At 51.5% G+C, this 22,655-nt stretch overlaps 1 protein-coding gene and 1 long non-coding RNA gene across 2 annotated transcripts; both read left to right on the top strand.

Annotated features, from left to right (window-relative positions):
- Window positions 1-2,854: 2,854 nt before the first annotated feature.
- Window positions 2,855-8,993, top strand: LOC105612017 (uncharacterized). Its single transcript, XR_001043624.4, has 3 exons — window positions 2,855-3,767; window positions 5,080-5,270; window positions 8,844-8,993. It is a non-coding gene; the product is annotated as an uncharacterized LOC105612017 (long non-coding RNA).
- A 9,148-nt stretch (window positions 8,994-18,141) lies between these two features.
- Window positions 18,142-21,788, top strand: FZD2 (frizzled class receptor 2). Its single transcript, XM_015098829.3, has one exon. The coding sequence runs from the start codon at window positions 18,484-18,486 to the stop codon at window positions 20,179-20,181; it is 1,698 nt and encodes a 565-aa protein (XP_014954315.2). The 5' UTR covers window positions 18,142-18,483; the 3' UTR covers window positions 20,182-21,788.
- Window positions 21,789-22,655: the final 867 nt, after the last annotated feature.

Below are 22,655 nucleotides of genomic sequence, written 5' to 3' on the forward strand. Positions count from 1 at the left end.
ATTCTACAGATGAGACAATTGAGGCACAGCATGGTTCAGGGGCATATCTAAGATCATACAGCTAATAGCTGAGCTGGTGGTCAAAGCCTGGAAGTCTATTTCAGACAACTAGGCTTCTTAAACAAGATGCTATCTGAACCTTTAGCATAGACCTGGGGCTCCATCCCCGATTTCTATAACTCTGCTATCCAGTATGGTAACCACTAGCCATGTGACCACTGAGCAAATCTAAATTGAGAGGTGCTGTGAGTGTTAAATACACACTGAATTCCAAAGACTTAGCATGAAATACATATGTATATAATATACAGCAATAATAATTTTAATATTGATTGCATGTGGAAATGATCATATTTTGAATCTATTGAGCTAAATAAAATCTATTATCAAATTAATTTCACCTGTTTCTTTTTACTCTTTTTAATGTGACTACTAGAACTTTTTATTTTTTAGTAATTTTTTAAAGAACTTTTTAAATGGCATAGGTGGCTCACCTTTTATCTCCGTGGGAAACAAAAGAGCTCTAGGAACTCTCACCTCGGTGGAAAGACAGACAGGCTCTCAGTTCTAAAATAAGGGAAAATGCGGCTTGTGTTATGGCAAGTGAAAACAAGGTGGTGTGAAAGGAGCCCAGGGCCGCTTTCAGCGTGGAGGTATCTTTGAGCAGACTTCCCAAGATCCTGGAGAGAGGCGCGGTGGGGACAACAAAGGCCAAAGCAGCCAAGCAGCCGGAACAGCAAGTCAGACAGGGAGGCTGGGGCAGGGAGGCTCATGCTCCGGGGATAAGTAGTGGAAGCCAAGGCCAGGAGACCTCAGACTGCGGGGGTCTTTGACTGGGAGGCCAAAGGCTCTTGGCAGGACGGAGCTCCAGACACTGAAAGTTGGGTCGGCCTGGAGGGGCGGGGGAAATTGCCAGTGCGAGGCTCCCGGGGAGATGGGAGAGAGGGCGGAGCAGTGAGTGCCAGGCCCCGCCCCTTTCCTCCTCCCAGCTTTCTCTCCGCTTCCCAGGTCGCCCCTCCTCCAGCTCCTGGAGGGGCGTGCTGGCGAACAGACTCCTCCGAGGAGTTTAGCTGTGGGAGGATGGCTCTTGAGGAGCATTTCCTGCCTTTGGCTCACAACTACTTCCTGCCCAGAGCTCCAAACCCTTGACCCCCATTAAATCCCTTCCTCCCAGGGGAGGTGGGTGGCCACGAGGGCCTCCTGGGTTTCCCAGATCCTGAGACCCAGCACCTCCGCCGCAGAAGGAGGCAGGATCCCAGGTGTCCATAGGCCCAACCTCCCCGGACCCTTCTGAGGACCTGGAGTCCAGGCCTCGCAGTGAAACTCCCCGAGGACAGATTTTGGAGGCGAGAGCGCCCCTCAGCTCTGGGTGGGAACTCACATCCCTTCTTCATCTATGGGGCAGGTTTTCTTCCCCAACAGAGTATCAGGCTTTGTAAAAGAGGCATGTGTGCAAATTCCACAGGAAACAGTGCTAAGTGATTCCTTCCTTAGAACCACCTGGGGCCTCCATTTGCAATTTCCTTCCTTGTTCTGCTGTGAGGCTCCTCAGTTCGGTCTCTGAGTCGTGTGCGACTCTTTGCGACCCCATGGACTGCAGCATGCCAGGCTTCCCTGTCCTTCACTATCTCCTGGAGTTTGCACAAACTCATGTCCATTGAGTTGGTGATGTCATCCAACTATCTCATCCTCTGTTGTCCCCTTCTCCTCCTGCCCTCAATCTTTCCCAGCATCAGGGTCTTTTCCAATGAGTCAGTTCTTCGCTTCAGGTGGCGGAAGTATTGGAGCTTCAGCATCAGTCCTTCCAATGAATATTCAGGACGGATTTCCTTTAGGATGGACTGGTTGGATCTCCTCACAGTCTAAGGGACTCTCAAGAGTTTTCTCCAACACAACAGTTCAAAAGGATCAATTCTTTGGCACTCAGCTTTCTTTATGGTCCAACTCATACGTCCATACATGACTACTGGAAAAACCATAGCTTTGACTAGATGAACCTTTGTTGGCAAAGTAATGTCTCTGCTTTTTAATATGCTGACTAGGTTGGTCATAGCTTTTCTTCTAAGGAGATTTCCTTCTTTTAATATCATGGCTGCAGTCACCTAGGCTCCTAGGTCATGAGGTCATGAGGCTCCTAGGATGTGAGTTTTGAGAGCGCACTGAAGGTTGGTAACAGGGGTAGGATCTTCCTTACTTCCCAAGCTTAAGCCATGCCTCCCCCAACACACACCCTGAGGTGGGTAGTATAGTATCAATACTTAAAACAGGGAGCCAAGCTGTGCTGTGCTCAGTAGCTCAGTTGTGTCATACTTTTTGCAACTCCATGGACTGTAGCCCACCAGGCTCCCGTGTCCTTGGGATTTTCCAGGTAAGAATATTGGAGTGGGTTGCCATTTCCTCCTCCAGGGGAGGGGGCCACCCAAAACCACCCAGCTCATCTCAGCTCAACTATGAATCCCCTGCTCTACTTCCAAGTCATTCTTGTCCTATTCCCTTCATAAATCCTGAGGACCCCAGTACCAACAAGGATCCCCAACTCCTCCCAAACAGCTGTGAGGCGCGAGCTGAGATGACCCCAGGGGAGCCTTTGTGTCGCTGCACCTTGCTATGTCCCTCGGTAGCCAGCTGAACCATCATGCTGGACATTTTGTTCTACCTCTCTTTAAAATCAGGGCGAACTCCCTTAAAGGATGCGATCTTCTCTTCCGGGGATGCTCAGTCGCGGTCCAAGGGGAAAGGAAGGCATGTGGGTGCGGGGAGGCCGCATTAGCGGTAGGTTACAGACTCCCCGCCGGCTCCGGAGCCCCTACTGTATCCACGCTGCCCCCTGGTGGTAACAGAAAAATCTACTACTAGAGACTTGGACCGAAGGGAGGAGAGGACCAAGGACGAAACAACTAAAGGAGTAAGGGGCTTGGACCTCGCCCCTCAACTCACCCCCACCCTCCGCGGGGACAAGACGCCAAGAAGCGGATCTGTGTGAGCCTAAGAACTGATGCTGAAGCTGAAAGTCCAATACTTTGGCCACCTGATGCGAAGAACCGACTCTTTGGAAAAGACCCTGATGCCAGGAAAGATTGAAGGTGGGAGGAGAAGGGAACGTCAGAGGATGAGATAGTTGGATGGTATCACCCACGCGATGGACATGAGTTTGAGCAGGCTCCGGGAGTTGGTGATGGTCAGGGAAGCCTGGCGTGCTGCAGTCCATGGGGTCGCAGAGTCGGACACAACTGAGCGACTGAACTGAACTGAAAAAGGGCCCTGGGATCCGATCTCACCTTTTTCATTTCCCTAGCCGCAGCACCCTCCCACTGCCTGAATCAGGGCTCTAGGCCCCCAGCCCTACACTGAGGCTCGGTGAATGAAGGGGGAACCCAAACTGCAGCATCTCGGCGGGGATGGGGGCGGGGGGCGCAGCCAACGGAGAAGAGGCAAGTGTCCGACTTTCTCTGAGACCAAACCTCCGCCTCCCTCATCACCCGGTGCTTGAACCGCCGCTCACCCTCTTTCCCGTCCTCAGATCTCTAAAACTTCCTTCCGTCTCCGCTCCTCCAGATCCAAAAACTAAGCCTGCTACGGAGAGGGGGCGGCAAGCGGGAAGAGAGGAAGGAAGAAGAGGCAGTGCAGTGTGGGTTGAGGAGGGGGTCCTCTCCACCCCCGCCCCACCCCGAACCAAGCCGCCCCGGGCTTGGCACCTCTAGGTGCTTCCTTGTTTGGAGAACTCCAAGGAAGTCGACGGACTAGCGGGAGAGCTGGCGGGTGGAGCGGTAAGGAGGGGTGTGGAGGGAGGGAGGAGAGAGGAGGGGGAAGGGGAGCCCAGGCAGGGAAGCTAGGGTTTGCGAGGTAAGGGGGCTCGTCCCCCTCTGCCCCGTGGGTTGCAAAGAATTGCTAATTGCAACTAAAGGAGACCTCGGTGTGGGGGAAGGGGCAGTCTCCCGGCTGTCAGGGGCTACCGTCTCTTTGAGTGCCCGGGTAAGGCCAGGCCAGTCTGCTCTTCTCATGTAAAGCAGCTTTTTGTCTGGGGGAGCCAAGGCTGGGGCCAGGGGCTGGGGAAGGGGCCCAAGCCTTTAGCAAGCTTCTTGTTCCCCAGAAAGGGAGAAGGGTGCCGAGGCCTTCTTGGAATGAGGACACCCCCCTCCTGCTCCACTCTAAGCTTTCTGCGGTGGGGTGCTGCCCAGCAGGAGGGGGTGGGCCTGGGATCCCAGCACCCCCCTTACAGGGCTGTGGGAAAAAACTGAGCACAAAGAAGGGGGCTGGCCCAGCCGAGTTGGGAGACAGGGCAGCTCTGATCCAGGGATGCCCTGAGCTTGAAGTACCCGTGGCTGGAGCCCCTTCTACCCAGAGAATGGCCCCAGTGGCCACGTGTACCTTCTCTGACTGCCTGCTTCCTGTCTGAGCCCAACCTGGAAGGAGAAGGAATAAAACCTGGAGAGAAATCCTCTAAGCATAGGAACAGAGGAATAATGCTTCCAGGCCCTGGGGCCATTTAACCTCTTAAAGACCCAAGAGTCTTGCCTTCTAATTTGGATGCTCCATTATATAAGCTTCTATAAACTTGGATAAGAAATTGCATAATGTTATTGAGCCTCACTTTTCTCATCTGTGAAATGGGGGCAATAATGTCATGCTCTAAATGTCCTTGTAAAGATGGAAAGAGATGGAAAGCACCCATGGGGTGGTCTCTATTCTGCATGTTCTCTCCCCTCCTAGGAACACTCATCATTTTACACACACACTCCAGGGATAAAGATGTCTTGGTGCGTGCGTGCACGCTAAGTCGCTTCTGTTGTGTCCAACTCTTTGCGATCCCATGGACTGTAGCCCACCAGCCCCTCTGTCCATGGGATTCTCCAGGCAAGAATACTGGAGTGGGTGGCAATGCCCTTCTCCAGGTGATCTTCCCGACCTAGGGATGGAACCCACATCTTTTATGAATCCTGCATTGGCAGGCAGGTTCTTTACCACTAGGACCACCTGGGAAGCCCAAAGGTGTCTTGGAACCTCACATTTAAATTTTCCAGACTGCCTGTGTCAGTTCTTGACAATACACAAAGTGGAACAGATTTTTTTTCTCCACAGTTGACTGGTGATGAAACTGAAATTCAGCGGGATAGTCTGATCTCCTGACTCCTCCACCACTTGCTCACCCAACTCCACAGTGTGGCCTCAAGAGATTGCACCAGCCAGGGTTTCTCAGTCAGACACTTTGTCTTGGTGGCCACCTAGACTCTTCCCCTAAATCAATGTCTGTGTGGTAACTTCAAGACCAGGTGAGTCCCCTTCATTTTATTCTATATCGGGGTCCCTGGGAAGCAGAGGGGGCCATCTATGGGTAGGAAGGGTTGTTCGTTTCCCCTCCACCCTGGGAGCCTCTGAGAGGAAACTTTCCTCTGGGAGGTAGCAGGGAGACCTAGCGATTTCCTGTGTCGAAGAGCAGGGTCTATCAGCTCTGTCTCTTCTCCCTTTTCTTACTAGAAGTTGGTTAGTTCACTCAGGAGTGTCTCCTTCCCCCTTCTGTTACAGGGACCCCATGGTATCTCCTCAACACAGTGTGTCTCCCTGACTGGGCCCCCATCCTCCCCGCCCCTTGTCCAGGTGGAGCGCGCTGACCCTCGCCTGCCAGACACCCAGGGGCTCCTGATCCCAGAGGGCCTTGGGCCAAGGGGCTCTGGCTTTGGGCCAGTGCCTTTCTTACTGCCTGGCTCCCTCCCCACAGGCCCCTAATCCATCTCACCCAGCAGGAAGCCCTTAAGCTGCCTTTTCAGTGGCCTTCCCCAGCCCGCTGTGGGCTCCGTGCCTTTCTATATACCACCCTTGGCAGGAGCTGTGTTATACAAGCCGGAGGGAGCGGCCCCTGCAAAGAGGTCATCGTGCCTAAGGCAGCTTCCAGCTTCAGCAGCCTGTCCTCTCTAGTCACCTCCCCAGGGTTTCCCCCACTAATGCCCTGCCTGGGCATCCGTGGCCACTGACAGCCCTGGCTAACTCACATCCAAGCCCTAGGCTGGATCCAGGTGGAGGGAGGGGGCAGGGATTCCCAGGGGACAGCTGGCAGGAGGCCAGGGGCTGGGGAAGTGTGGCAGGCAGGAGGGGGCCTCTCTGGCGCGGTGCCTTTGGTCCTTTTGGCTGGTCTGTCCAGCTTTCTTCTGATTCCAGCCCCTGCCCTCCGACTCCTCAAAGCTCATTTGCAGCCGTCTCAGACTTAGCTGTACAGCCCAGACTGAGGGCTGGGAGCGTCTGGCTCCTGGAGGGGTGACCAAACAAGACGCTCCCTGGCCCACCACGCCCCAGTGTCCAGAGAGGCAGAGAACGCTGGGGGTAGGGTGGAAGGGGGAGAGACTGGATTCTCTCTCTCCTCATATATTTGGGTGATTGCTTGCACTGCTGGGGTGGAGACCTTACAACTAGGGCCGGGCTTGATTTCAAACGCCCAATCCCATGGTCCCTGCCAGTATACTCTTCCCAGTTCTGATTTGGGGTTTGAAAAAAATATGGCTTTTGTATGGCCTAGTCCCTGCCCTACCCTCAATCTTTCCCCACCCCATCCTTCTCCAGCAAAAAGTCCCCCCACTGAGGCCCCATCTCCAAGCCCAGCGTAGCCCAAACCCCACCCTATCCTCTCAGTCCCGGTCTCCCGCTCCAGGAAGCCAGTCTTTAGCTGCCTTGGAGTGGTTGGAGGAGAGTTGGGGGTGCCTCCGGGAGGTCTGTTTGTAGTTGAGATTCTTTTCATTCCAGGCTCAGCAGGCTCTCTCTAAGGAAAGGGCCTGGGATGGGGCGGGGGAATCCTTAGGGCACCAGCTGCAGGGTAGGAAAGCTTCCTGGAGAGAGGAGGGAAGTGGGTTCTCTCCTCCCAATGACCCCCACCCTCTAGGTAGGACCTTCCTCTCCCAGTTCTATCCTTGGTGATACACCTCCCCCTCCTGCAAAGGCACCCTCAACAGGAAGGTCCTTACCAACAAATGGAGGCATTTAGAGGCCTCAGGCGAGGTCCTGATCGCTTTCTTCGCTTTCTAATGAGTCAGCTTCTCTCCTTTTGGGACGCTTAGAGTTGTCTGGAGGAGTGGAGGAGGGTGTCAAAAGACTGGGTGAGCCTCAGCTTCAAAGAGGCCTTGTCACCCTGTCCCCCAAACTGAAGTCCCTTGGAGATTTTTACTTTAGCCCAACACTAACATAATTTGTTCGTCTATGTTGCCAGTTCTCAGACTACAGAATCCCTTAAGGGTTAATCAGAGTGACCCAGCCATGGAGCAAAGCCTCCTGAACTCCTCAGGGCTTATTAGAAGTCTGACACCTGCTCCAGTTTCCCTGGAAGCCTCCTCTCCAGCTGCCTCTACCTGATTGAGGGAGAGGAGAAAATATAAATCCTAACAACTTGTACTGAGTGTCCACTAAGGAACGTTACAGCTCACTTACCACTTCATCTAATCCTCCCAACCCTCAGAGAGAGAAGGTTAATATCCCATATTGTAGATGAAGAGAGTGAGCTTCAGAGAGTGTGAGTGACCCATCCCAGGGAATGTAGCAAGGACGTGGAGCCAAGATTTAAACCTCCTCTTCCGCTGTGGAGGCCTATGCTGGGCTTCAACACACTGCCTTGTTAGGAGGTCCAACTTGTGTACTTGTGTTCAGGCCTCTGAGTGACCTCTGCTTGACATTTTGCTTCCAGGTCACAGAGTCAAGTGTCCCTTCCCAAACCAACTGTTCCTGAAAATCCATTTTATCATTCAGTCCTCAGTTCAAAAGGAATAAGATTTATTGTACCCATTTTACAGATAGAGAAACTGATACTCCAAAGCAAAGTGAGTCACGGAAAATTGGAGAGCTAGGAAGTAGGTCAGCTGTGGCTTATTAACGCTAGGACCTGAGCATTTAGATTTCCTGGGTCCACTTCATGAGTTCTCACCATTATGTCAAATTTGTTGTTTATCTCTTCTAAGATTAGGGACAAGAACATGTTTGCAATTAAATATGTCTTCAAGGAACTGGATAATCTTGTCAAAAATGGAGACTGGAAACCCAGACCTGGTTTGCTCACTTCTCTTCCTCAGAGCTTAGCTTCTCCCCTTCTGAAGTCTAGGTTCCAGAATGGGGCAAGGTGGTCAGGGTAAGGGAGCTGGACTGGGGCTTCCAGAGCAGGATGCTTGAATTTCTAGACTACTCAACCCAAGAAGTGCTTCAGGCTCTGTCCTGCTTATAGAGGGCACTGATTCCTTAACAAATGTTTACTGAGCACCTACTATATAAGCATAGGGTGTGTATAAAAACTAAGACACAGCCTGTGCCCTCAAAAGATGATCTTGTTGAGAGTGGATGCTAGTTAGACATCATAAGTAACACACACCAAATGCTCTAATTCATGGGTAAAGTCAGGATCCAGTGCCAGAAATGAACACCATTCTAGGCGCTTTATGCAGAAGGATATTTAATCCTGGTGATAGGGACTGAATTGTGTCCCCCTGAAATTCACATACCTAAGTTCTAGCCTTCAATGTGAATATTTTTGGAAAGAGAGTTTTTAGGAGGTAATTAAGATTAAGTGAGATCATAAAAGTGGAGTCCTAATCCAATAGGATTGGTGACTTTATCAGAAGAGGGAGGGACTTCCCTGGTGGTCGGCTAAGATTCCATGCTCCAATTCAGGGGGCCTGGGTTTGATACCTGGACAGGGAACTAGATCCCACATTCCACATCTTAAGCATTTGCATGCTGCAGCTAAAGATCCTGCATGCTGCAACGAAGATCAAAGATCCTTCCTGCCACAACTAAGATCCAAAGCAGCCAAATAAATAAAAATAATACATAATTTTTTAAAAAGAGAGAAAAGAAGATTTTTCTCTCTTCTACAGGTATGTGCCAAGGAAAGCCATGTGACCACACAGCAAGAAGACACCATCTGCAAGCCAGGAAGAGAGCCCTCACCAAAGCCCAACTGTACTGGCACCCTGATCTCAGACTTCCAGCCTCCAGAAGGGAGACAATAAATTCCTGTTTTTTAAGCCCTTTGCTCTATGGCATTTTGTTATGGCGACCAAAGCAGACTAAGACGACAGGGAATTAGAGCTTGCAAAATTGTGAGAGGGACTGGAGGAGCAGACTTTCTAACGTAGCCATAGAAATGAGCCTCTGAGCAGTCTCCTCTGCCAGAATCAGGTAAGGAGAACCACGATGAGGCTGCCACTGGAACTGAGGTCACAGATACACCTTTATAGCCTCAGGGCCCCATAGGAATAGATGCCAGGCTGCTACTGTCATCAAGAGACTGAATGAAGTGTTGTTGCTGGGAAAAAACCCATCTCTAGGACTTTGCCTACCAGCAGAAATAGCTAGAGCAGCAAGAACATGGCCTTATCACCTTATCTCCGTTCCATGTTCCAAGTCTTGAATGAATGCATTTTGCACCCAGAACTCTAGCTGCAAGGGAGGCTCAGGTTTTTGGCTTTCCTCTGCAGTACAGGAGGGTACCTAGAAGAAGGTGAGAATGGATGCTAAGGGCTAGTCCATCTGGTCCACAATGGGGCAAGTGTGGGAGAAATTACTGCTGGAAAGATACTTCAGGGTCAGATTTTGAAAGGTGATTGAATGGGTCTGCCATTTGCCATGCGGGACAGAGCAAGCCTGGGCAGCTGCCAAGATTAACCAGGGCTCTGAAAGCTAATTGACTGGTCTGGAAAACAGAGAGCTCTAGAGCGTGCATAAGAATCAATTGGGAGGAATTCCCTGGGGGTCCATTGGTTAGGACTCTGTGCTCTCACTGCCAAGGGCCCGGAGTTCAATCCCTGGTCAGGGAACTAAAATTCCACAATCACTTGGGGATTATAATTAGGAGGGCCCGGGAATCTGTATTTCTAAAAGGCAGATCCTGCCTGGGCACCCTTCTCCCATTGACTCTGATGCTTGTGGACTCCAGGCTTACAGAAATATTGCCCTGGGGCAGGAGATCTGATGGGTCCATCCCATAGAGTCCTACGAGCTCTAAAAAGTTTTGATTTGTGGGGGACACATGCTGAACTGGACTTCTCTGATGGCTCAGACGGTAAAGAATCTGCCTGCAATACAGGAGACCCAGGTTTGATTCCTGGGTTGGGAAGATCCCCTGGAGAAGAGAATGGCTACCCACTCTAGTATTCTTGCCTTAGAAATCCCACGGACAGAGGAGCCTCGTGGACTACAGTCCACAGGGTCACAAAGACTCGGACACACTGAGCGACGATCACTTTCTTTTTCTTCTTCCTGAGAGTTAGCCCTGAATTTTGGATGCTTGAACCCTGAAAAATACCAGTGATGTAAGTGTGCAGGGGAAAGAGTCCAGGGATCTAATCCCCACCCCTTGGAGATTCCCTGGCAGTTCAGTGGTTAGGGCTTCATGCTTCCACTTCAGGGGGCAGGGGTTTGATCCCCAGCTGGGGAACTAAGATCCCACAGGCCCATAGCACAGACCAAACAAAACAAAACAAAACCAACCCCTCTCCCCAACTGAGGAGGACCAGGTAGTCAGTCAAAAACCTGCACAAACATTTCCTGGGATTGTGACTCACTTTGATCTCTGCTTCCATCTGGCAGTGGTGTCTAGGACTCCTGGGACCCTATTCCCATTGCAGAGGCTCCTTTAGAAGCTCTTACACTTCAAGGAATCTAAGGACCTGGCAGAGGAAGAGCAAGGTGAAAAGGAGCAGCGAGGAGGGGAGGAGGGAGGTGGCACTGCCACCTAGAATGAATGGCCTTGAGTCTCCCCTCAAACCCAGGGGTGTCCACAGCCCATGCTGAGCTTCAACACAAACGAATTCACTCAAGTAGATTTTCCTTTTCTTTTTCTGGTTCTTACTTTCCACTCCAGGACCCCAAACCCCACCCCGTTCCAAGGGAAAGGCCACAACAGATGAAGCAGCGGTGGCCTCCTCCTGTCAGCACCCCCAGCCCAGCCCCACATCTCTGGGGAGGGAGGTCAAGTCAAGCCAGAGCAGGACTGAGTCTGTGAGGCTAGGCTGCCTGGACTGAGGGGCTTTCCTCCTTCCTGGGGGTCCCCTCCCACACCCAGCTCCTTTAGAAGCATCTGCAGCCCTGCTTAGCCAGGGTCCCCAGGGGTGGGGGGGCAGCCTTGCTCTTCCAGTCTGGTTCTTCTAGGACAGGAACAGCCTTTCAGGCTTGGGGAGGGAGTCAGGCCTCCTCATCCCCTCAGTTATCACCTCAAAGCAAAGTCCAGGGAAGGAGGGGGAGGGACAGGGCTGGGGTTGGGGTGTGGGTTGGAGAGCCAGGTCCTTGCTAGTAAATCAATGTTGGTTTCCCAGATGGAGCTGCAGCCGCTTTGATTTCTCAAGTTGCCCCCCTCCCCCTCTGCTCCCCTCACCCCCAGCTCCATGGTTTCAATTCCTCCCTGAAAAGCAGTGGGGCCTCCTTTCAAACCAGCCCAGCTCCTCCAACTCCCAACAACAGCTTAAGTTACAGGAAAGAGAAAGGGGAGGGGGGCGAGGTGGCCCAGCCTGGAGGAGAAGGAGAGAAATTCTGGGAGAAGGGAAGGGGACAAGGGAGAGAGGGAAGAAGAAAGAAAGGAAGAAAGAAAAAGTGAGGGGAGAGCAAGGTAGGAGATGGGGAGGAAAGGAAGGGTCTGCTCTGCAGGCCCAGGAGGGGAGCCCCCAACCCAGAAGCAGCTTGTCTCGGTTCTCCTTCCCCAGTGAGCACCCCCATACTCATCCCCTCTGAGGGCCCCTCCGCATCTACAAGTCAATGATTCAGGCTCCCCCATTCCGCTCCTCTTGACATGCAGTTCTAGAAGTTTCCAGGAGTCTCATTCAGTCCCAGGGACACCTATTTCCTGGGCCAAGAAGGCAGAGTCACCCCCAAGAACCTCGCTAACGAAACTCAGCGCTGCTTTTTGTCAGCTTGTTTTTCCCCCCCCCGTCTGCTCTTAGCAGCCCACACTGTGCTTTTGCTTGGCCGAGGCCTGGGCTAATTAAAGTCCTTAATTAATAGATCATCTGTTATATCTGTTTAATCCTTTTATGGCCCATTTTGCCATCCAGGGAGCTTGGGGGAAGAGTGCTGGAGAGATAAAGGGGATAAGAGCTATACTCTGCCAATTCCCCACCCGCCTCTGTCCCCAGAGCCGAGCAGCCTGGGAACTTGGCAGGGGGAAGGCTGAAATGCACTGAAGGAGATCTACAAGCGGGGGTTCCAGGAGTCCTAGACCTCCTGATTATTCTGTGCCTGAAGGGCTGGTTCTCTGAGAACCAAATGGAGGATGGAGTTCAGGGAGAGGGAATTTGGTATCTCACCTGAAGGTGGATTCCAGGCTCAGGGAAGAAAAGGAAGATTCTGGAAGAGCAGAGAATACCTTGTAAGTTGAAGATGGGGGTAGCCAAGTAGAGTCTCTGAAGACTCAAATCTGTTTTTCACCAAGCATCCAGAATCTATCCCACTGAGAACAGAGTATTTTTAAAAAATATTTATTGGGCTACACTGGGTCTTAGTTCCAGCCTCAGGATCTTCACTGTGGCATGAAGACCCTCATTCTTAGGGCTCAGCCCCAGTCCTCCTCCTCCTGAATAGATATACACACCCCTTCCCTTTAGGGTGAAGGGACCTCAGTGCCTCTGGAGGGAAAGAATACTGACCTAATGACCGGGGTTGAGGAAACAAAGGGAGGACTCCTAACTCTGCTAGATGGGATGATTTCTCTGTAAGGAAGGGGTTCTGATGGGAAATAAGCAAGGAGACAGGGACAGGCGCAATTTCCAGGACTCTTCTTCTTGGCAAAATGAAAGGTCAGAAGGAATTCCCAGACAGTCCAGTGGTTAGGATTCTGTGCTTTCACTGCTGAGGGCCCAGGTTCAATCCCTGGTCACGAAACTAAGGTCCTATAAGCCTGGCTGTGTTGTAAGAGTGGGCAGACCACTCCTCCCCGCCCAGCCACCCAGGTTTCCTTAGCTGGGAGAAGTTCCCTATGCTCTCAGTACCCCTGTGGTGTGTTGGCTATTGTTGACTGGCTCTAGAACACAAGCCTTTCACATTGTCCAGGAGGCACCTAGTAAGGACAGCTGTGATAATCCCAAAGTATTATTTTCACAGCCCTCTACATCTGGCCCAAAAGTAAAATTAGTAGTTTTTTTAAAAATAATCCCCTCATGCAGATAAGGCAGTTGATGCTAAGGAAGGAAAATGACTTGCCTGAGGTCATTCAGTAGGTGTGGGTAGAGCCAAGTCTGCAACCCCAACACATTCTGAGCCCCACAGCAGACTTCTTTCCTCTCCACCAGCTATTTATTCTGCTCTCCTGTCAACTTCAGACTTCTGCTCCCATTGAAGAGAGTGGGTGGCATCTTTCCAGTGGGCACTCAACAATTATCCTAGATACCAGATTTGTAAGCCAAGAGATAATTGACAGTAGTGTCCCAGGGTTTGGGGCAGAAGTGGCAGCGACATTGGAGGTAGCGTGGGCTTCCAGTCTATTGCGGAAGCCCCAGACCAACCAGAAATATTTCTCAGGAAGGAAAATCAGCCCAATTTTCTGCAGACCATCACCCCTTAGACTTTAAGTCCCTGAACCTGCAGCCTAGGTCTCTGCAGACTTAGTCTACTTTGCGTATAGTAGATGCTCAATAATTTGTTGGATTAAAATAATAGCTACCTACCAAGCTTTTTGCCTAGCATTAGGTCAAGCAAGTGCCATAATCTATCTCACTTCAGTCTCACAACTGAAACAAGGTAAATAAAAAAAATTCTGACTTGAGGCTCTCAAGACCCAGGAAAAACAAGCCAGGGACATTCTCCTGTTGACTCGAATGTCTCCTGGCCCCACTGCTCCTTCTCTGTCTCCCTCTTCCTCAGCCCATTTAAATGTTGATGTCCCCAAAACTTGAGTCTTCCCATTCAATCCCCTTTCCCTAGCTGATCTTAGCTGCTCTCGTAGCTTCAACTACAGCTAAAGGTACTAGATCTAAATCCATCAGAGCTCCTTCCAAGCCCCTGGGTTAGAACATGCGTGTGTGCTCAGTTGCTTCAGTCATGTCTGATTCTTTGCGACCCCGTGGACTGTAGCCCACCAGGCTCCTCTGTCCATGGGATTTTCCAGGCAAGAATACTGGAGTGAGTTCCCGACCCAGGAATTTAACCTGAGTCTCTTGCTTCTCCAGCATTGGCAGTCAGATTCTTTACCACTGCATGACTTGGAAAGCCCTGTGTTAGAACAGTCAACTTCTATTGAACATACTGTCTTCTTTTGAACATAATATAGGCTTGACCTGGCTTGACTGTGCTCATTATCTTCCTGTCCGTGCATTTCCTATCCTGGTTAATGACATCAGGTCATCTAAGTCAGAAACATTGGTTGGGCTCCTCCTTCACTCTCTCTTCATCTATACTGCCTCAGCTCTCAGCATCTCTTGCCTGATCTCTTACGATCTATTGCTAACTGGAATCTCTGACTTAGCTGACTCAAATCATGCTCCACCTAACTGTCCAAATATACTACCTAAAACTTAAGAGGGAAAAAACATTTTGCTTCCCTAAACATGCCAGTGCATCTCTATCTCCAGGAGACCAGATTGTGTGCACAGTATCTCAGGTCTTGCCTTATTTGAAACCTCCTCTGCTGTCACTCTCCCGGGTATACACGGGTCCCTAACAGGGCCAAAGTACTTGTACACTTGTGGCCCCAGTCCATCCATTTCACCACGTTACACCCTTGCACATGCTATTCCCTCTGTCTGAAATGCCTATCCCTACCTTGAGTTTATGAGGTCATATTTCTTCACCTAACACTTGGTCTGCAAGGCCCTGTAGGTGTGACACCTGCTGACCTCCCTTTCTTTCATCCTGTTTAACTCCTCACTCCAACCACAGAGGCCTCCTAGCACCACCGCCTTTCCCTTGTAGCACTGAATCCTGTGGCCATTTTACATTCATTTAAGTGACTGCGATGATCGTGAATCTCTCCCACAACTTCCCACTCCTCTGCCCTCTCCAACTCAGTCAAATTCCCTTCCCAATTATGCTTCCCACTATATAAGTTGCGATATTATCATATTTTATACATGGTAATGTATATATATCATGCTTCCCTGGTGCCCCAGACAGTAAAGAATCTGCCTGCAATGTGGAGACCTGGGTTAGATCCTTGGGTTAGGAAGATTCCCTGGAGAAGGGAATGGCTCCCCACTCCAATATTCTGGCCTGGAGAATCCCATGACCAGAGGAGCCTGGCAGACTACAGTCTGTGCGGTCACAGTTACTCAGGACAGGACTGAGTGACTTTCACTTTCACTAACTAATGTATATATTACGCTATTCTCAGTTCTTCCCACCCTCTCCTTCCCCTGCTGTGTCCACAAGTCCAGTTCTCTATGCCTGTGTCTCTATTCTTGCCCTGCAAAATAGGCTCATCAGTAGTATTTTCCTAGATTTTATATATATGTGTGTTAATATACGTATTTGTTTTTCTTCTTTTGACTTATTTTACTCTTAATGACAAGCTCTAGGTTCAACCACCTCAATTCAACTCTTCAAGGGCAGGGATGCTGCCGTTTTTCTCTGTCTTGGCCACAACCTCTACCACAGTGGTTTAAAATCGGAAAACCCAGTTAAAGTGTGATGCATACAGAAAGGTTGATTGTATGAACGAAAGTCTTTCATTTCTTTTTTCTTTTTTTGCAGCTTCAGCTCCCACTTTGCCTTAGGGGTGGAAGGGATAACTGTCACTCAAGCTTGGCCCTAGGGTAGGAAAGCAGGTTTGTCATGGAAGGAAATTGAAGATGCTGCATTTCTATTGGAGATTTACTCTCAATTTCCTATCAGACTGTGAGCGCTTCCTGAGTGGAGTAGAGGAGTACGTCTTACTCATTTTATTTTTCACTGCTCAGCTCAGAGGCTTGGTACCAGCTCTAGATGTCCTAGGGGTAGAGTAGGAGGGGAGATTTGAAGGCACAGCATCTTGGGCTTAGTTTGGGCCCCACAGAGCAAGACAGCACAATTTTCCCATCCCTAGACTGCTCTCGGGTGAAGGTGGACTTGTGGGTGAAATGAAAACAAAACGGAAGAGCAAAGGCATAGTCTCCCTGATTTTGAAGGAACTCTTTCTTCCGAAAGCTGTGAAAAGTCAACCTCTCCAGGAAATGATAAGGCCAATTTTCATGTTGTAAAAAACCTAAAAATCCGTATTTCATTCAACCAAGGAGGGGGAAAAAATTGAGTCCTATCAAACCTGGATCCATTGTTTGTATCTATGACTGAGAATTTTCTTTCCTTTTTTCTATTCTCTCCTTTTTTTTTTTTCCCCTTTTGGGTTTCTTTTTGTTGTTGTTTGGTTTTTTGTCTTGTTTTTAAAGCAATCCTTTTCTAGATTGAATTAGGAAACAGCTCGCCAGGCTGGGAGGATTTGGACCATATAGAGAAGAAAAGGAGATTTTCTAAACTCAAGTTTCTTTTCTCTTTTTAAGTGCCCCCCCCCCCCAACTGAGAGACAATAGAAATAATTGATCCATCATCCAACACCAGGCCCAGGAGATTTACATGCAAATTCCCCCTCTCCGCCCCAGAACTCCCTCCCCACCAAACTTAAAATCCAAGAATGAAGAAAAAAGAAGAAAACCTTTCTAAACCAACCGGAACCCTGCTGGCCACTGCCTTCCACCCCCCAGTCAGGTGAGAGAAATGTGTGTGTTTGGCGGGGGGGCGGTGTGGGGGGGGTTGGGGGGACGGGCAGTTCATCCACCACGACCCCCAGCCTCCTTCCTCGCCACACACACCACCCCTTTCTGGTGTGGAATCACTTAAGATTTGGGTAAAACTCCCCTCTCTCCCAAGAGACCATATCTGGAAGATTTTAGGGGGCGGAGGCAGAGGTGGAGAGAGAGGAGGAAAATTCCCCCAAACGGCCTAAAAGAGCCATCTCTTCCCTGAAAACTGCTCGTCATCCCCCACCCCCTACCATTAACCTCCGATTAAGACCTCCTCGTTATGGCAACTAAACTTTACTTTGCATAATTAAGATTTGCCTCGGAAGAAAGGGGAGGGAGAAGCCGCAGCTCTAGGCCATTCTCCTTCTTCTCACCCCCTCCCACCTCCGCCCCAACCCTCCAGCTCAGGGCCTCAGAGTTCCTGAGTTTTCTCACTTTGAGGTGCCACCGAACACAAAGAACCATAATGGGCTCCTTTGTGCTCGCTACGGGGCAATTACGCCCCGGAGTCCAGGCCCCTTTAAGAGCCTCTTAAAGAGACAAGCTCTCATTTTTCAGAGGGTTATTTAAGGGTACACGTAGAGGGAGGCGGAGAAGGCAATGGCACCCCACTCCAGTACTTTTGCCTGGGAAATCCTATGGACGGAGGAGCCTGGTAGGCTGCAGTCCATGGGGTCGCTAAGAGTCGGACACGACTGAGCGACTTCATTTTCACCTTTCACTTTCATGCATTGGAGGAGGAAATGGCAACCCACTCCAGTGTTCTTGCCTGGAGAATCCCGGGGACGGGGGACAGAGTCGCACAGAGTCGAACACGACTGAAGTGACTTAGCAGCAGCAGTAGTAGAGGAAGGAGCGAGGCAAACCCCTAGAAGTCTACATATAGAGTGACGTGAAACTTGTCTGGATGCCATGAGAATGGGCTGAGAGAAGCGTCTTTATAAACTGTTGGCTAATTTTTAAAAAATCTCTCAAACAATTTTTTTTTTCAAATTTGAGATTTTTTTTTTTTTACTTGTTCTGAAAAATTGGACTGAAATAAGAGAGGTTCGAGGAGCAGGCGCGGAGGCACGAATTTAAAGAGGCTCTACCGCTAGAGCTCCGTGGCCCCGGGAAGAGTAATCCAGGGCTGAGTGACGCGGACCTCCGCAGTTCTGAGGAACGTGTGTCTCCGAATCTTGCCGCCGAGACTATAGAGAAATCCCGTGTTGAGCAAAAAGCCCTTAATATAATAATAGCTTGTCTCTTTAAAAAGCAAAAGGAGGGGGGAAAGTTTTGTTGGCATCTGGTTTCTGATCTCATTATGTTGTGGTTGACCAATCCAGCCCTCGGGGCTGGTCCTCGGGTTTAAATCTCATTGGCCGAGAGAACATTTTGGGATGGTGCTTAGAGCTCGACGGGGCGGTTTCAAGGATCCCTTTTTTGGGGGGCTGAGGAGAGGGCGGGGCCGCCGGCGGGGGCCCCCTTGAAACCGACTAATTGGGATCGGAGAGGCCGAGGTGAGGGCTGGAGAAAGGCACAAAGGAGTCGCTGGGCGGAGAAGGGAGGGGAGAGGCGAGAGGAGGAGGAAGAGGAGAAGAGAGGGCAAGCCGCGCGCTGTGTCTCCGGCGGCTCAGTCCGACCTCGGCGAGCTAGCGGGCAGGCGCGCCGCCCCCCTCCCCCGCCCGGCCTCCCCAACTCGTCAGCCGCGAGCAAAGTTTGCAAGGAGGCACGGGAGGCGGCGGCCGCGGCGAGGAGGCGGCGGGGAAGGCGCGCGGTCTCCGGGCTGGGGGCGGGGGCGGGGGGGCGCCCGGGAGCTGAGTGGGGGGCGGCGGCCAGCATGCGGCCCCGCAGCGCCCTGCCCCGCCTGTTGCTGCCGCTGCTGCTACTGCCCGCCGCCGGGCCGGCCCAATTCCACGGAGAGAAGGGCATATCCATCCCGGACCACGGCTTCTGCCAGCCCATCTCCATCCCGCTGTGCACGGACATCGCCTACAACCAGACCATCATGCCCAACCTTCTGGGCCACACGAACCAAGAGGACGCCGGACTGGAGGTGCACCAGTTCTACCCGTTGGTAAAGGTGCAGTGCTCGCCCGAACTGCGCTTCTTCCTGTGCTCGATGTACGCGCCCGTGTGCACCGTGCTGGAGCAGGCCATCCCGCCGTGCCGCTCCATTTGCGAGCGCGCGCGCCAGGGCTGCGAGGCGCTCATGAACAAGTTCGGTTTCCAGTGGCCGGAGCGCCTGCGCTGCGAGCACTTCCCTCGCCACGGCGCGGAGCAGATCTGCGTGGGCCAGAACCACTCGGAGGACGGCGCCCCAGCGCTTCTCACCACCGCGCCGCCGCCGGGCCTGCAGCCGGGTGCGGGGGGCACCCCGGGCGGCCCGGGTGGCGGCGGCTTGCCCCCGCGGTATGCCACGCTGGAGCACCCGTTCCACTGTCCGCGCGTCCTCAAGGTGCCGTCCTATCTCAGCTACAAGTTCCTGGGCGAGCGCGACTGCGCGGCTCCCTGCGAGCCGGCGCGGCCGGATGGCTCCATGTTCTTCTCACAGGAGGAGACGCGCTTTGCGCGCCTCTGGATCCTCACCTGGTCCGTGCTGTGCTGCGCCTCCACCTTCTTCACCGTCACCACGTACCTGGTGGACATGCAGCGCTTCCGCTACCCCGAGCGGCCCATCATCTTTCTTTCCGGGTGCTACACCATGGTGTCGGTGGCCTACATTGCGGGCTTCGTGCTCCAGGAGCGCGTGGTGTGTAACGAGCGCTTCTCCGAGGACGGCTACCGCACGGTGGTGCAGGGCACCAAGAAGGAGGGCTGCACCATTCTCTTCATGATGCTCTACTTCTTCAGCATGGCCAGCTCCATCTGGTGGGTCATCTTGTCGCTCACCTGGTTCCTGGCGGCCGGCATGAAGTGGGGCCACGAGGCCATCGAGGCCAACTCGCAGTACTTTCACCTGGCCGCGTGGGCCGTGCCCGCCGTCAAGACCATCACGATCCTGGCTATGGGCCAGATTGACGGCGACCTGCTGAGCGGCGTGTGCTTCGTGGGCCTCAATAGCCTGGACCCGTTGCGGGGCTTCGTGCTGGCGCCGCTCTTCGTGTACCTGTTCATAGGCACGTCCTTCCTCCTGGCCGGCTTCGTGTCCCTCTTCCGCATCCGTACCATCATGAAGCACGACGGTACCAAGACGGAGAAGCTGGAACGGCTGATGGTGCGCATCGGCGTCTTCTCGGTGCTCTACACGGTGCCCGCCACCATCGTCATCGCCTGCTACTTCTACGAGCAGGCCTTCCGAGAGCACTGGGAGCGCTCGTGGGTGAGCCAGCACTGCAAGAGCCTGGCCATCCCGTGCCCGGCGCACTACACGCCGCGCATGTCTCCCGACTTCACCGTCTACATGATCAAATACCTCATGACGCTCATCGTGGGCATCACGTCGGGCTTCTGGATCTGGTCCGGCAAGACGCTGCACTCGTGGAGGAAGTTCTATACCCGTCTCACCAACAGCCGGCACGGCGAGACCACCGTGTGAGCCCGGCGCTTGTGCGCCGTGTCCCCGGCCGGGCCCGCACCGCGCGCTCACCGCCCGCGGGGAGGGGGTGGGGCGGGGGCTCCTACAGACTCCGTATTTTATTTTTTTAAATAAAGAACAATCGAAACCATTTCCTTTTTAGGTCGCTTTTTAAAAAAAGAAAACTCTGCCCAACAGCCCCACCAGGTTTGTAATTAAAACTGTAAATAGTCTTTGTAAATTTAATTATATATTTTGTATTTAAAAGAAAAAAAGGGGAGGGGGGAGGGCAAGGGCGCCAGGGCCTGAGGAGTAGGGGGTGGGGGAGCTGAGGGGTTCTCTCCTTTCTTCAGGGCCCTTTCAAACACCATCCCTTTGACAGGGCCGGGCCTGCTGGAAGAGGTGTTGGCTCACAGGACTTGGCACATTCAACTTCTCAAGCCAAATTTGTGAGCTTTCTCACTGACTCCGGGCCTATGGAAGCTGTTGGGTAGTTTTGAACAAGACTTGGATTCGTTTTGTTTCGTTTTGATTTCCCATTCCCCCTTTCTCTCCTCACATGTGCTGTCTCCTTCACTCCGTCTTTGGAAACCTCCCAACGGAGATGAAGATGTGGAGAAAAAAAAAAAATTCCAACCCAAACCGACGGGTGGGGTGGTGGGGAGAGGACGGAGATCGAGTGAGGAATGGCCAACACACACCCATCCCAGGCCCACCCCACTGCTGGCAGGAAGATCTTTCTCTTCTGACTTTTCTTCTTTTTTTCTTCTTTTCGGCTCACTGCCCTGTGCTCTTGGAGTGGGCAGAAAGTGCTTTGTGGTGTGTGTTTTGAAACAACCCCCCCACTCCCAGCTCACTACATTGAGTACGGATCCTGACTGCCTCCATTTTTAGGGGGAGCATCCTCAAGTTGGCAGATGTAGAGGTCTGGAGATATCCTTGCATCTCTGTCCTTTCCCCTGCTGTCTGCTCCACGCCTGCTCTTCCCCCTCTCCCCACCCCCCAACTGAATATCTCCTCTGGCATCCAGGTTAGCCATTTGTGGGGTGGTTTGTGTGTTCCGTGTGGGTTTTTTTTTTTTTTTTTTCAGAAAAGCAATAAAATGGGTTGGGTTGGAGGAAGGGAACGGATGGACGGGCTGGTGGGATTTTTAGTTTTTCTTTGACAAAAGACTGGTTTCTTTTCAAACTTGCCCAGAAAAGGGAGGGGAGGGGAGGGGAGAAGTGGGTATCTTTGCTTTGGACGCAGGCTCTGGGCAGGCTCTTTGTGACTGTGGGGATGGGGTTGAGTGTTTACATGACATTCTATATCACAAGATTGATAGAATGTTTATAACAGATGTTTTCTGTCTTCCCCCTATACCCCCCCAAATAAAAGTCAAGACTCCTCTTAAAGTATCATTCATGCTGGTATGAGAATTGCAGTTTCCAATACACATCATTTCCTTCAACCAAATTTTTGAAGTATTTTAGAATTTTAATTCCAATGGATTGATTTGAAGACCAAGGGGTGGGGTGAAACAAGTTTGCCCCCATAACTCAACTTTTCACCATCTCCTGTGTCTTGATAATAGTGCAAATTAAAAGCTAATAATCATCATAATAAAGTGCATTTAATTATCTTCTAGAGATCTAGCCCTTTAATTGTATTTAACAGGGTTGTAACATTTTATTAGTTTAACCAAACCACACCTCCTCCTTCCATCTCCCCTTGACCTGGTTGGTTGGGGCTAGGATGGAGAAGAGGTTCCCAGTTCCCATCTTGCTTTTTTAGCTAAATGGTGGTAGGGAAAATGGTGCCTTAACACTCTTTGTTGGCAGTCTTTGGGACAAGGGAGAAAGTAAGTTAGAACCCCTAGTTCGAAGTGTTGGCGTATGTTGGTTTATGTTGGGGGAAGGGATCTGGAAGTGTTTGGTGGTAATTGAACACGTATGTGGGGCTTTGTTTGGAATTGAATGAAGCCTGGGGATTTCAGAAAACCCCCCTTCCCAAAATATATAACCCTCCCCTAGATGATTTGTAGCAGTGGCCCATGTTATAAGTTAAAACTAGCCATTTCTCAAATGATGATATGTGTGAAGTCCCAATGGGGAGTCACCTTCCACTATCAAAGAAGCAGGCCAGGGAGGTGGCACCACCCTGTAGCTCCATTTGTTGCAAGATTCTAAAGGAACCCCACAAAGGCTGCAGGAAAGAGTTAAATTACAAACAAATTGTGAGCGCCTCTCCCGGAAAGAATGGCCAAAGCTTGCGAAAGGGGGGATGGGGGGAGGGTGATTTCCAGTGGCTGAGCTGGAGCCCAGTGGGAAGAGGAGTGCTGGTCTTTGCTGAAGATTTGGGAAAAGCCTCCTCTGCCTCCCAGACCCCAGCCCCCTGTACCCTGGGTACACTTGTCAGTGGGCCCTATGCTGAGGGCAGGAGGGGATGGTAGACTAGCAACAATTACCTTTTTCTTTCCGGAGCCGGGTGGGAAGGAGGGAATTTTGGTAAAGATC

This window comes from Ovis aries, chromosome 11 (genome assembly GCF_016772045.2).
Source record: "Ovis aries strain OAR_USU_Benz2616 breed Rambouillet chromosome 11, ARS-UI_Ramb_v3.0, whole genome shotgun sequence".
Lineage (NCBI taxonomy): Eukaryota > Metazoa > Chordata > Mammalia > Artiodactyla > Bovidae > Ovis > Ovis aries.